Source organism: Crocodylus porosus, unplaced genomic scaffold (assembly GCF_001723895.1).
Source record: "Crocodylus porosus isolate Cpor-Errol unplaced genomic scaffold, CroPor_comp1, whole genome shotgun sequence".
Classification (NCBI taxonomy): domain Eukaryota; kingdom Metazoa; phylum Chordata; order Crocodylia; family Crocodylidae; genus Crocodylus; species Crocodylus porosus.
Window position 1 is genome coordinate 63,418,313 of NW_017728909.1, and position 14,716 is coordinate 63,433,028.

Consider the following 14,716-nt stretch of genomic DNA (forward strand, 5'->3'; position numbering starts at 1 on the left):
CATTGTAAAGTTGAAAGTGATGTCATTAAGTTGAAACAGGGTGTCAATTTATAAATGTTGTAAGTACAAAATGTCGAGGACTGCCCGTACATTACAATCAGCGTAAGGAAAGCACGCCAGCTAATTCCCCCGTACACTTTCTTGCCTGGGCAGGCATTGCGGTTACCTAGAGACCGGAGTAAACAAAAGCTTTCAGTCGCAGCCCTACAAGAGGCCCAAGGAACTTGTCACCCCCCTGTCTGTCCGCTTCACTTGCTGACATGCTAAGGAAGCAAGTCCCACAGGCCTTTCTTTTTTATTTTCATTTAACACCATTGTGACTGCTTCAAGGAAAAGGCAAGATTCCTGAGAGCGTAGCAGCAGGTATTCTTGGGTTGCTTGCCATTTTTCTGAGCTGCCCAACAAACTGGCAGAGTGACTGATGGCTGCATGGGGAATTTGCGTTTGGTGGGGTTAAGATATATTTGCTATGTTGCCTTGACAGCAGCCTTTGGGGCCCTGGGGTCATGGGATTGAGCAGATTAATGTGAATACATAAAAATATAGAAAAGTATCATGTTCAAGGTAAAGTACAGTACTTACATAGAAAATATGATTTCAAAGATGATTCACTGGCCTTCAAATCCTCTCAGAAGCTAATCTCACATGGACATTGAATTAAAATATCAGCAGTCCCCTATAGTAAAAGTTGTACCTTGGTATAATATTTGTAACAAAATCACAATATGAAATTATATGATTCTGCTAATATTTTTTCACGTGGCTTCTCCTGGGTTATAAGAGTTTTTCTTTTGTCTATGCTCAGTTATTTCTATTTAAACTATCATACAGGCATGCAGTACCTCTTCAGTAATTACTTAACAATTTTTCATGTCTTATCAGTTATTCCTTCATAAACATGATTTTTCTTATCAAGCAGCCATAACATTTTTATTAAGGCGGATGCAGAGTAAATTAAGTAATAGAGTGCAAACAATTAACTATGAACCATGAGGATGTTTTAAAGGTATCTGCTACAATATGATTTCATATTTAGTAATGTTAGGTAACAAACTGTATGCTTTGGGCCAGATTCTGTTCTTCAGGACACAGCTACAACCTTACCAATTTTGATAATATTTTACCTTTATTACCGAAAGCCAAATGTGTTGTGTGTGTGTGTGTGCACATGCACATAAGTGATTTTTAATTATTATTAACAAGCATCTTTACCAGGATATTTCTCTCTTTAGCCGGTGTGGATTGATATCATACACTGTTTTGTTTTGGTTTGGTTTTTTGGTTGGTTTTTTTTTTTTGTTTTTGCTTTTACATAATTTAATAAAGCTTCCTGATTTTTACTCTTTACATGATAGGATAGCCAGAATAGGAACTGAGGTTCTCTGTTTGCTTGCAATGGGTACTGAGTAGAGAGCAAGGGGTCTAATTTTCTAAGCAGAACTCCACACACAAGTCTGAAATCTGATTATAAAAGGTTTGGCTCTTTCTGCTTCTGCAAGCAGGAGTTCTATAAAGCTTTTGTTAACATTGCTTGTTATATGTATATTAGGCATGCTTATGTTTAGAGACGAACTGGTTGTATAAAGGTGAAATTCACTTCTTCTGGGTTTGAGATTTGAGACTGGATGTCTTTTACAACAATATTTTCTAGTTTATCCACAAGTTATTGGCTTCAAACGTAGAGCACAAATAAAAGAAAACAAGTAGAAAAGAAAAATTCCTTCCACTGCTGGAATTACCGGGTGAAACACTGTCCTATTCTGCAGGAATTCAAACTAGATGATTATAGTAACTCTCTGATTTTAAAATCTGCAATAAACTCTGTTGCAGTTTGCACCAGTTTATTGCTTTCTGGCGCTGCAGTTACATGTGCGCGCAGGACCGAAGAATATTGAGCCAGGGTGGAGCACCCCCAACTGGCATGAGATTTGGGGGATCAGCCTGCCAGCCTGGGGCTGCTCCAACCCAGCTCAATGTATTTCGGAGGGGGCTGGCTGGGGCACAAAGATGCTCCCATATGGGGCTAGCCAGCAAGGCAGCCCCTGCACTGAAGCACCCTCAAGCGCCAGCCAGCTCTCGCAATGTTTTTATTTCCTTCTCTAGAGGAGAAGACAAAAGATTATTGCAATGACTGCACTATTGCACCTTGCACTTAATTTAATATCCAGGAGACAGAACTGGCAAAATACTACATGTGAGAGCTGCAAGTGAGAAAGTGCTTTAGTAGCTGCTTAGACCATTATCACAGCTTGGAAATCTCAATTAATATACATTAAACAATTACTAAGGAAATCACAGAGAGACATACATTACTTTTTACAATACAGTGGGTGTGTCTACACGACACTACATTGCAGTAGCAACACACTACAGCGACATAGTGTCCGTCTACACGTCACCAGCAGCTATTTCACTGTAGCAACACGCTCCTCCAATGTAGTGTGCTGCTATGGCAAAGTAGCTGCTGAAAATAACCATGTGTATGTGCCATGTGTATGACGAAGTACAGACTGTTACTGCGCCAAAAGGAAGTACTAAATCACAATGTAGTAACAACATCACCATAGTGACACATGTAGACGCACCCAGTGACAGATAACAGGGGTACCTGTGACCTGTATACAATATAGGCACATTAACATGCCATTATAAATATTTTCAAATGGTAGTTATTGATTTTTAGCACAATTTTTTTTCTTTTTCTTAAATAATATACCCGAAGTGCTTCTGCTCAGCTGCACTTTGGCACTTTTTCTCCCTCCTTCTCTCCTTCCCTCCCTACCAAGATTCTCTTCATGTCTAATATTTTGTTCTGTTTTTATGTCAGAAAGACGGATGAAAAGCCAAGGGACCTGCAAAACCCCCAAATTTCTCTTTACTCTCCCTTCATAAATACCTGTGATCAAATGGTACATCTCACTGTAGGCAATGCAACGTGCTGACTATTCAGCCATCATGTGTACAATAGGTTCCTTCCTTTTTTATGTAATATAGCCCTGCAGGTTAAAACTTGCAGAGAAGTGGTCCTATGTTTTATGCAGTGAAGCTCAAAATTAGAGCTCTCTGTGCCATAGAACTGGAAAGATGACCTCACAATGTCTCCAGGGAAACCAAGATGCTGATTCTCTGCATTTTTTAGACTCAGTACAACTGCTCAGCATTTAGATCTGCACACACTCTTTACTAAACAAAGATACATCTCTCCAGAGTTCCAAAGGTATAATGCACAGACTTAATGTAGACATTTTATGACTTTTAAGAGATTCAAAATTTGCTATTTCTTTATTATAAATCCTCTCTGGAGTTTTTGTATGTGGAGTTATAACTTAGCTATGTGCTTTATAATAAAAAAGCAACACTATCCTTTTTTACTATGTGCATACAATGACTATATATATATATATAAATGTCTGTTTTATAATCCCATTTTTCTTCATCTAGAGCCCTTTATGGTGATTTATTTGTTCAGCACCAACGATGAGCTCAGTGTTGTGTAATACATAAAAGTAGAGACAGCTCACATCATATATGTATTTATATGTATAAATATACATATGAAGCAAGAACAAACTACTTAACAAATTTTCCCTCATGTTGAGTGTTTGTAGTTATAAAGAGCAATAACTTTGGGAGAGAATGAGTTGTTAAACTGAATGCACATGGTACTATTATATCTATATACAGATATCAGGAGACAACACTGAACACTGACCACATTATTAAATTAGGACCGAGGTTAGCTAATTGTCAATACAAGTTTCCCTCACCAGCTGCTGGGGTTAGGTTCCTGAAAGTTCCTGTGGCTGGCAAAACTGTGGATGGCAAGACAAAAGGCTTATGGAAAAATCGCAGGTTGCGGGGCTGATGAGCAGCCACAGAAAACCATGGTTCCTCAAAACTGTATACCGTGGTAGTCAAAATGGTATATAGATGGATACTTAAAACTGTGGCTGGCAAAACCATGGCTAGCAAGGGAAACCTGTATAAACAAACTCAGCTGAACCTTTTAGACTAAGGGTTTGCAACTTGTTGGCTGGATCTGGCCAGCAAAGAGATTTTATCCAGCTAACAAAGTGTGCCAAAAAATGATCCCACCATTAGTAAGTTTTGTGCAAGAATGTGCCATCAAGTGGTGAATATGTAACAACTGCCACCTGTTGCCCACCTTTAAGACCAAGATGTGTTAATTTGGACCCCTTTCAGTGAAAGGTTTTCAATCTCTGCTGTAAAAAGATTAATACATTCCCATGTTACATTCATTTTGGGTCTAACGGATCTCAGTATGCTGCTCTCACCATGCTGTGGTTACAGAAGAGGGGGCCTAAATCTCTGTATCTAAGCTTTACTCAGCATAAGTGGGTATGTGCCCACAGAAGGTCTTTTGTCAATGAGCTGATTACTGTGGTGCTCTCAATGATAAAAACAAGATGAACTTTTATTAGCCACTACATTATTTGTATTTGAAAATTACATAACTATAGTCAAGTGCTTGCAATCTGTAGCAACCTGCAGTGTACTCACTATGCCTGTTGTCCAGTAACCTGTTTCCCCCCTAGGGTCCACAACAACAGGTGTTTCACATAGTTATGACTCCCTTGTTTTATGACCTATGTCTCCTATGCCCTGCCTGGTCTCAGTGCAAGGCTGGCATTCACTTTAATTTGCACTATGGTCTGCTGAGAGATCATGAGGAAATCAGAAAGATCAGGGAAGTTGGCCTGAGCTCCAGTTATACCACCATTTCATCCTCCTTGCTTTAGTAAGTCTCTTTCCTGGGACAGGGGGATGATCTTGGACCAGGAATGAGCCCTGCTGTGCTCATCAGATATGGCCAGAATCTAGTGCCTTTGCTCTCCCTAAACAGAACTAAGGGAATAGATCATAAATCAGTCCCTATAATTCTTTCATATAACTTGTGGAATATTTGCTGCATTCATGGAGTATATATCCATGTACAAGACTGTTTCCTGAAAATATGGACTGTAAATAGAAATTATAGAAATCATAGAGAAGTAGGGGTGAAAGGGACCTCCAGAGTCATTTAGATTATTCCTATCCAAACCATCCTATACAATCCATAAACTAAATTCTTTATAAAACTGCCAATAACCCTGACACAACACGCAATATAATGCCCTAACCTGCCACAGGTAAAGCACAGGAACCACAGCAGCCAATGTCCTGCTTCTATGAAAAGGTTGTTAATATATACTCAAGATATAAAGGTAGAGGTCCCGCTCTACAGAAGAAGGCAAAAATCCCCACAGTCCACACCAATCTGATCACACTATGGTGAGAGCAGCATGCTGGGATTCTTTAGACCCACCAGTCTGGAGTAAAATTCCTTCCTGACCCCAAATATGGCGATTGCTTTGACCCTGAGCAGAGAGGCAAGGTCCTCTAGCCATGAATCTCTGGCTTTGGCCCCAGCAGGATCATTGGCACACTCCAGGCAATACTGAAAAGTGGTTTGAGTCGTATACATGGAAACTACAAATAAATACTTTTTTGATCTTTGCTTTAGATAAGATTTTTCTTCAGGCAACAATGTCAACAGAAAACCCTGCAGAACTGGTTAATACTAACAAGTAAGTCCATAAATACTTATTATCATGACTGTCACGACTGCTTGAATAGAAACTTACTGCATTCAAGTGCTTATCATTCAATTGCAGAGTTGACTCTAATGGAATAATTTCCATTGATAAGGAAAGCAAGGAACAGTGTTAAAGTATTAGGACACCTTGCTAGTTCTGATTTGGGTTGACAATATCAGTAGTATTTTATGTTGGAGCCACCCAGCTATACTTTAAACTGAAGGAGGGGAAAGAAACATTGCTATAAGGCTCCCAGGTCTACTGTACAGGATCAAACTATCTTCTTCAGTATGGAATGGAGTAAGATCACCCTAATTGATGTGTCTAAGAATCATACCTCTTCCTTTTGAAAGGAAGGGATATTTGGCACCACAGCATCTTAAAGTAGCCCTTTCTCCCAAAAGGTACGGGAGCAAGGGATTGGGCTATGTGACCACCTGAGATGAATCAGATGTGCACCACCACCAACTATCAGTGCCAGCCTTTCTAGCTCACAAATTGTGCATTTGGCCCTTGGGGTCTTAATTCAACATTCTGATCCTTAAAAAACAACTATGAATGTTATACTGGAGTGTCTAGATTCATTGATTTTTTTAAGTTTTTGCTTTAGATACCCAGAAATACATAAGTAAAAAGGAGACAGATATCTAGCCCATCACCTTGCAGAAGAGCTGAGGGCTGCCTCCCTGCTCTTTCCCATTCACAAGGACCAGAGGACTCTCACACTACAAAGGATGCTAGGAACACCTTAAAGGCCAGGGAGAGATGGGGTAATAATTCTATTCCCACTTGTAAAATGACAAGTTGGAATAAGAAGGAATGCATGCTATGAAATTAAAAGAGCAGCTGTTAAGGCTGTTGCATGCATGGAGGGTTGTCCCTACCCCATGTCCTGTTGAACCTCAATATTGAAGCAATACCTAGTCCCAGAGAACAGGCATGAGAATAGCTAGTTCTACCTGTTCCCGTGCCTCTTCCTGCTTGTGAAAAGCATAGGAACAGGTTTGTCTCTCAAACTGTGCTCATCATGGCCACTTCATTCACTACCATCGACACTTCTTAAAATCTGGAAACAAGGTTTTAATTAGGTCTGTTGACTACAGGCGGAAGTGTGATATTCAGAACTGTTAGCTTGAATGAATCATCATGGTCTCCAGTTTCTCTCACCAAGGGAAAAGCTTTTCTCTGGATTCAATTTGGAGTTCTTTATGGGGCAGCTATCTGTAAGTGACATTACATCTGACTGTCGCTATTAAGAAAAAAACCTAGCTACTGGTGCTGTTGGCACTACTGCATATTTAACTGCATTGGGTGCTTACTTTAGGAGCACCAGGAATTAACTAGGTAAGGGCTATCCAATTTCTAGGCAGCTGGAGACTGAAAACCCTGCAGGCCATACCAATGAGCCACAGGCCCCATGGGCTGCACACCATGTAGACAGTCCCCACTGTGCACCCGTTCTCCCCTACTGATGCATCACATGCCCCCCAGCACTGTGCTCCTGTGCAGGCACTCCCCACCCACCACTGCACCCTGTGTTGCCGTCTGGTCCCCCCTACCACTGCACTGCAGCCTGCACAGCCCCAGGCTTGCCCTCAGCTCCTCCTTAATCATGCTGTGCTGCACTGCCCAGTTACCAGGGGTGAAGGCAGGCAGCAAAAGCCAGAAGAAGGAAGGGGAGCCTGGAGACTCTGCCAACTCTGGCTGACTTTGCAGCCCTTGCCTTCCATGTGGAGAACACAGGAAGCAGTGGCCAGGCAGGGAGCCCAAGAACGGCAACCTAACCCTCATGGGTTGCATGCAGCCTGCAGGTTGCCAGCAGAACCAGTCTGAACTGGGTAATATACCATTAAAACATCTACACTTTCTTTATATTATTATGTAGTATACTTCTGCATAGCTTAAAGACTTTTCCAAATCAAATGCCTGGTAAAAAATGCACTGATAAGCATTTTTGCCAGAATTACGTTTTTCAAACATCTCTGTGGATGAGCCTTATAATATTCTTAAGAGACCTTCCATGCTACAGGAGATAGTCCTTGACCCAAAGTGCAGATCTTGAGAAGCAGTAAAAGGTTTATAGAAACGAAGGGATCACTGGAATATTATGTGAAACACATGCTGGACTGAAGCAAAAGTACAAACTTCAAAATTCCTCACTGAAGTACATTTTGAGGATGCAGGTCACTGGCAATATGCCAATAGGTTATCATTTCAATTCAGCTCAAATATACATTGTAAGAAGCCACAGAGGATAAATGATTTATGATTTATCTATGAGTGAACCCCGTCATGCAACACCTCTATTTGACAGATACTATTTTTTGGGTTTGTGGGGAATATCCTGGCTTTTTTAACATTGTACTGGGGCTCCTTCAAAACTAGCAAGAGTCAAGAAGTAAAGAGCTTATATTTTGCACTATACCATGATGATTGATGTGCTGGGTGGATAGGCTGACCTTGTGGTTAGTGGGCTGCACTCCAATGTGAGAGGCTGTTTCAGTTTTCAGGCTCATGGGGACGATATCACTTTTGCAGGGAGCCTCATGACAATTGGGCTGGAAAAGGAATGTCTCTATATGGAAGGGCAGCAGTGACCCTGGAGTGCCCCTCCTTGCCCTTGAGGTTCCAGAAAAGACAATTTTAAGTTCTGTTCCAAGCTTCATACAAGTCTTCCTGCCGATGATGGTGAATTAGTACCTTCTAACTAGCCCTATTCCCTCTTAGTTCAGCCTTATTTACATTTGGGCCAGCTAGGGAACATAAGAGAGTGGGTTTATAGAAGACTTGTATATTGAATTTTCCCCCATTTTCAAGTGGAATTCAAATGCTGTTGGTTGCAACCAATGCCATATCTTAGTTACTCAAGGCCTTCTGTCACTGAGGCTTGCACGGTTTAGAGAGCACTGCAGCGGTAGTAACATGTTCCAGCCCCTTGTGGAGAAAATACAGAAGTCTGCAGCTAGTAGAAAAATCATTTTTACATGTACAAGTGCCTGGCGCTGTGACACTTGCAGTTGTATAAGCGGCGAAATGCATGTCAGTGCTGAGAAAATGGCGGTGGTGCACTTTTGAATAAAACACCTTGGAGGTGCTTTAGTTCAAAAGTGCACTGCTGCCATTTTCTGTCCACTGATGTGCATTTTGCTGCTTGTACAACTGTATGTGTCGAGTCTGCTTAGAAGCGATGGATCTCCGGCTCATCGCCAAATGAAAAGGTATGTGTATAAATGCCAAATTGTGACTGGTAAGTCTTAATAAGAAGTAAACTAAACAAAAAAGCAGGATGGAATCCTTGGAAAGTCAGATGTTGCATCTTACTGTTAATATATCAACAGTCTGAGGGTAAAGCCAACGGACAGTTAATGAATATAAAAAACATTTTGTTTGGATAATAAATGCATTCTTTCCTTCCCTAAGTAAAAGTTAATAAGTCTTCTTTAAAGCATATCCTTCATTGCTTTCTGCTCAATAACTAGAGAAATGAGGATGGATTTCCTTTAGTAAGGAGTCAAGGTTCATATAAGTTGAATCTGAGCGGCATGCTGATTGCTCATGACCGTGAAATGCCATCATGCTAAATTATCCTTTTTTTAAAGAACTGAGGGAATGACTTTAAGTAATGGAAAATTGATTAACTGCCCTTGATATTACATTTATAAATGTTCCACCTACAAATTTATGTAATGTTTTCTTGTGCTAATTTATTGTAAAACTACAAGCTACAATTTTCAGACTTACTTGCTTACAGTGAGAATAGTCATTTCAATGCTGTAACATCATAAATGCTCACTGTGGCAATGATTATGATATCACTGACAAAAGATTATGTTAAAATGGAAATAACTAGCAGGAGTTAAACCCTATTCTCAGGGAAGTAATATTAATATTAATAATAAAACTAAAGGAAGGCAATTCAGAAGGCATGATGTCCTAGCAGAATGTTTTCCATGGACTATTTATTGGTTTTTTCATGGAGCAATGGTACCCCTGCAAGGGTCTTTCCACTGTGTTTTTTTAATGGGAGCCTGTTTAGCATGGTAGGTTAGGGCAATGATCACTTAAGGCCTGGGATGAACTCTGACCTGCAAGCCCTCCCCTCCTTATTTTGGGAAGCGGCTGTTTGATCTTAACAATCAGCTGAGCTTGAGATTTGCAGTCATGTATGTTTTGGCATCTGTACTCCTTCTGTGGCAGATGATAGAGAGGATGGTACAGCAGGACAGATCACTTGGGGATCTGGCAGCATGAGGTATAACTAGGGCCTTTCTAAATATCTCCCCAGTTTCTCTTGTAGCTGGTACAGGTTTCCTCTGCTTTGTGATGTACATGCGTTCCCCAAAAACTTGAATTTGCATAAAGGGAACCCAGTTTATAAGGTAACAAATAGGGATATGTTTCCATGGCAGTGAGGGAGGGAGTGGGGTTGGGGCTAAGGGAAGGGTGGGGGGAGGGGAGGGGAAGGGAGAGGTATGGCGCAGCCCAGCAGCTGCAGGCAGGTGGCGTTGGCCACTCCCAGGGCTGCAGCAGGGAGCTAAGCTGTCAGTGGATGCAGGGCACAGGACAGGGGGGTGCAGCTTTTGCTTCTATGTGCACCTTGGGAGGGCTGCAGGCTGTGCTAGGCTCTTCCCGTGGGTGTGTGCCCCCGGATCTGCACATAGGACAAGGGCAGGCTGCCGCTGCGGGTTGGGGCCAGTGATGGCACTCTTCCTGGCAGTGGCTTGGGCAGTGGTGTGCTCAGGGCGGGTGGCAGTGGCACTGGGAGGGGGGCTGCGGCCACCCCAAAATTTGCCATAGCCCCCTAACCCCCCCTCCCAGTGCCACCACCGCCCACCCTGAGCACAGCACAGCCCAAACCCGCCAGTCTCAGCCCGCAGCAGCAGCCTGTGTTCATCCTGCATGCAGATCTGGGGGCACACGCCCACCAGCAGGAAGAACCCAGTGCAGACTCCCAGCCTGCAGCCCTCCCAGGATGCGTGTAGCAGCAAGAACTGTGCCCCCATGCCCCGCACCCACTGACAGTGCCCTCTGCTTTGCTCCCTGCTGCAGGCCCGGGAGCACCTGACGCCACCTACCTGCAGCTGCTGGGCTGCGCCACACCGTGCCCCCACTCCCGCCCCTTTCCCTACAGACTCACCTTGCATATCATGACTTCGGGGTGTAAAAAGGGTCATTGCATAAAAGCGAATTTGTATATACAGAACCTGCATAAAGCGAGGGAAACCTGTATAAGGAGAGCAGTATGAAGGTACTCTAACCTCCATTCTCTGTCTTTTCATTCCACCCTTCTGGAAGCTCAAGGCTGACAGGATACATATCTCTTATATGAGAGGTCAAACTGACCCTGCCCCCTCTAGCCCCCTTAGTCCAGGTCTGGACCACAGGGATCTTCATGGGGGACGTGCAGATATGATGACAGCAGCAGTGAGGCAGTGGGGCAAGTGGCAGGGCAAGTAGTAATGCAGCTGTCACTCAGCCCTTATCACTGATATGTGTCAAAAATGGGCTCTGTGCCCCAGATTTAAGTGGGCAGCCCTGCCCTCACGTACCCCACCCCAAATTCCTGAGTCTGAACATTTACACCCCTAGAAGGCCTTCTAGGGGTGTAAATGTTCAGAGTAAAATGGCCTTAATATGGCCTTAATATGGTTCCTAAGTTATCAAAACATACTTGGTTTCTCCACAGTTAAAATCAATCATTATTATTATCATAATAAATATGTTTGGGTCAGAAGGAAAAACAAGGGAAATTAAAATTGCGTTCTGTTTTTGTCCTATATGCATAAGGATCCATTCCTCTGACAAATCCCACTCTCATTAAAAGTTGACATAATCACACAGGTAGGGTTTTTAAAACAGTCTAATCTGTTCTTGGGGGCCTAAATGTAGACAGTTAGTTTTAATGAAAGGTATGTATCTATATTTCCTGGGTTTTTTTGAAAAAAATATGTATTAAAAAAAAAAACACTTTTAAGGAAGGCAACATTTTTGATAGGGAAATGAAATGAAAAACTCAAGTCTTTATGATATGACCAGAAGCTGAAATGCTGACACTAAGAGAGGGGAAAGGGAGTTGACGCATTTTTGGACTTTTTGAAAAAGTTCTTTACTGAGTCAAAATAATTTGGAAACAGATAGCATATGGAGTTCTTCTACTTAGTTTGTTTTACCAAAAACTCACAATAAAGGTTTTAATTTCCATTTTAGAAATTTGGTGCCAGCAAGATTTGTATTAAATATATGAATTGATGGTAAATGATATTGCCAACATCTTTGACCATTTTAAATTCCATTATAGCACCAATAACTAGTAAAACGCTTTCTAGTACCTAACAGATGTTCTACTGCCCTTTTTACACCTGTCAGCATTATGAGTTCTATAAATTGCTCAGCTGCAGAAAGAGATAAATCAAGCTGTTATAAGAATTCTGAAGAAGCGGTACAGAATATCAGAATTAAGTGTCCCCATAGTTGTTGTGTATGTACAGACAACTACTCACAACTGCTAATAGTTTTACCCTGTTCAGACAGAACCAGTTGAAGGCATATAGGGTTCCTGATGATGGTGCCTACAGATGTTAGGGCCCTGGACTAACTCATAGCACTTTACATAAAGTTAGAGCATTCCTCCCCGCATCCAACCCAACAGACATTCACCCCCAGGGGGGCTGGAGCCAGCCTGGGCCAGCAGGTGGGGGCACTCTGGCAACCTCTGAGGAGGCTGCTGAACCTCCCCTCTCCCCAGCCCTGTGCCACCCTTTGCCCCCAGCTCCAAGGCTGTCAGCAGCAGGGGAGGGAAGAGGGAGCTGCTGGCTGCTTTGAATGACCAGAGCTGAGGGCGGTGGGGAACAGAGCCCCCTCACCTTGCAGGCCCAGCTTAGATCCCCCCAGTACCCCAGCCAGGGGAGCTGAGGGCGCCCGCAAGGTGAGGGGGCTCCGTTCCCCCCACCTCCACCTCAGCTCTGGCCATTGAAAGCAGCGAGCAGCTCCATGCTGGCTGCTCCTGGCTGCTTTGAATGGCCAGAGCTGGGTGTGGGGGCAGGATGTAACAGAGTCCCTCACCTCACAGGTCTGACCCAGATCCCCGCATTATCCCAGCCAAGGTAGATTCGGGGGAGGGGGCTCTGTTTCACCCTGCCCCCACCCCTCAGCTCTGGCCATTCAAAGCAACTGGCAGCTCCATCCCCTTCCTCCTCCCTCCCCCTGTGACAGCCCCAGGGGCAGGGCAGGGCTGGGCTAGTAGCAACAGCTCTGCCCTGCCACCACATGAAAAATTAACCCTGGAGGGAACCCAGGTTCCCTAAGGTGCTCTACTTTAGAGCACCCTAATGTGATACCTCACTTCACCAGGGTTAATTTTTCACACGATCACCTATTTTAAAAGAGCTTGTTGCCACGCACATCTTACTAATATTACGGCTGTAGAGCATTTCCAGGAGCCCGATCATAAAAAGTGTCTCTCATGCAGCACTCCAAGTGAAAAGGAGGTGTCTCTCATGTGTCTCTCATGTAGCACTCCAGGTGAAAAGGAGGTGAAGCATCTTGTAGGATCAGGCCTTTAACGAGGGGCTTAAACAAGCAACCCTGATAAACTGAAGGACATGGATTTTCTGTGTGTGCTATTCTGCTGAGTCACTGCTTGCTCTTTCCAGATGTTCAGCCTGCTGAACATGATAGCGGTGTGCAATACCATGCAACAGTAGATACTGATATAGTTCCTGTTTGTTATAGTTTAAATTCTCTTCATCTTCATGAGCACATCTCTCAGGTAATAGGCCTCCACATGCCATTGTTCCAGAAAGGAATCCTACAATTAAACCCATTTCAAGACTGAATCAACTGCCAGTAACACGCCAGTTTACCAACTGGATTACCTCAGCTGGCCCCTTGATAGGCTTGTCTCTAGGACAGCAATGTTCAACCAGAATGCTGCAGCACCCTGGCATGCCTCGAGTTCCTTCCAAGGGCACTGCACAAGGATAGCACTGTTAGGTATGCAGACATGATTCACCCAGAGAAACCCAGAGATTTCAGCTAGGAATCCATTGTATTAAAAATATTTTGACCTCTGCTGGTCTTTCCAAGTCCTTTGCAACAGAGGAATTGCTCTATTATTTTTCTGTACTCAAAAAAAACAAGTGAAAACTAAAACCTGGCATTTTCCAAGGGATGCCTTGAGTTTAAAAATATTGAGAAGCTTTGCTCTAAGAGCTGTAACAAGTTCAAAAATGCAGTGGCAAAGAATAGCTTGTTCCACACAGAATATTGTTAGTCCACAGAAAAAGACAAGCAGAGAGAAAAGGGTTAAAATAACAGAAACATGCAGAGAGGCCAGGATTTCTGTGGGTGATATTTTTATGGGCCAACTGCATGGTGTCTCTGTGGCTCAGTGGTAGAATCCTTACCTATCACACAGGACATCTGTGTGGTAGATCTTCAATTCCTCAATGCTTGTACAGCTACAGCCATGGAGGCACCAAATGCCTGGACTCAGTCTGGCCTTTGGATTCTGTCTCAATGACCTAAGTGGGGATGAAAGGTCTGGGCAGCCTCTACTCCTCCATACTCCTGCCTGAGCATATGTGTCAAAGGTCTGGGTGACCTCTCAGACATACTCCATGATTCAGAAGGTTGTCAAACCAACTGCATGGTTGGGACAGACTTAGCCAATGCAATACAATCTTGTTCAAGGACCTGAAAAATATAATAGAAGGTATCACTCACAGAAATAATCCTTGCCTCTTACATACTTCCTAGACTACTGAAGCTTCAATATCAGAGGCTTAGCTTTTAATTGATCATTGTTTGAGAGTTTGCACCAGAAGACCCCAGAAGTTTCAAGCTGTGGTCTTCTCTGCTCCAGGGAGAATTTCACATCAGTAGAGAAAAACTCACTTAGTGCTTGCATTGTCTTAGAACTGCTAGTTTGGGATGCTTGCAGCCATCAGTTTTTGGTTCCAGGAGACCCAAGCTAAGACTGATTTAACTCTTGGGCTATGAACACATTAAGTTTACTGTGGGGTAAAAAAGGGGTGAGGCTTTACCAAGTCTCAAGTGCTGTGTGATAACTACCTGTGTGCACATTCTTTCACTGTTCTAAATGGGAGATAAATTGCAGC

The 14,716-nt window shown here is 43.1% G+C and overlaps 1 protein-coding gene across 1 annotated transcript in view; it reads left to right on the forward strand.

The window, feature by feature from the left end:
• The first annotated feature begins 205 nt into the window (after positions 1-205).
• FAM81B (family with sequence similarity 81 member B) overlaps positions 206-14,716 on the forward strand; it is a 60,155-nt gene continuing 45,644 nt past the window's right edge. Inside the window, exons 1-2 of the mRNA XM_019532388.1 lie at positions 206-363; positions 5,525-5,588. Of these exons, the coding sequence (XP_019387933.1) occupies positions 5,548-5,588 (41 nt within the window). The 5' untranslated portion in view covers positions 206-363; positions 5,525-5,547. The remainder of the gene's footprint in view (positions 364-5,524; positions 5,589-14,716) is intronic.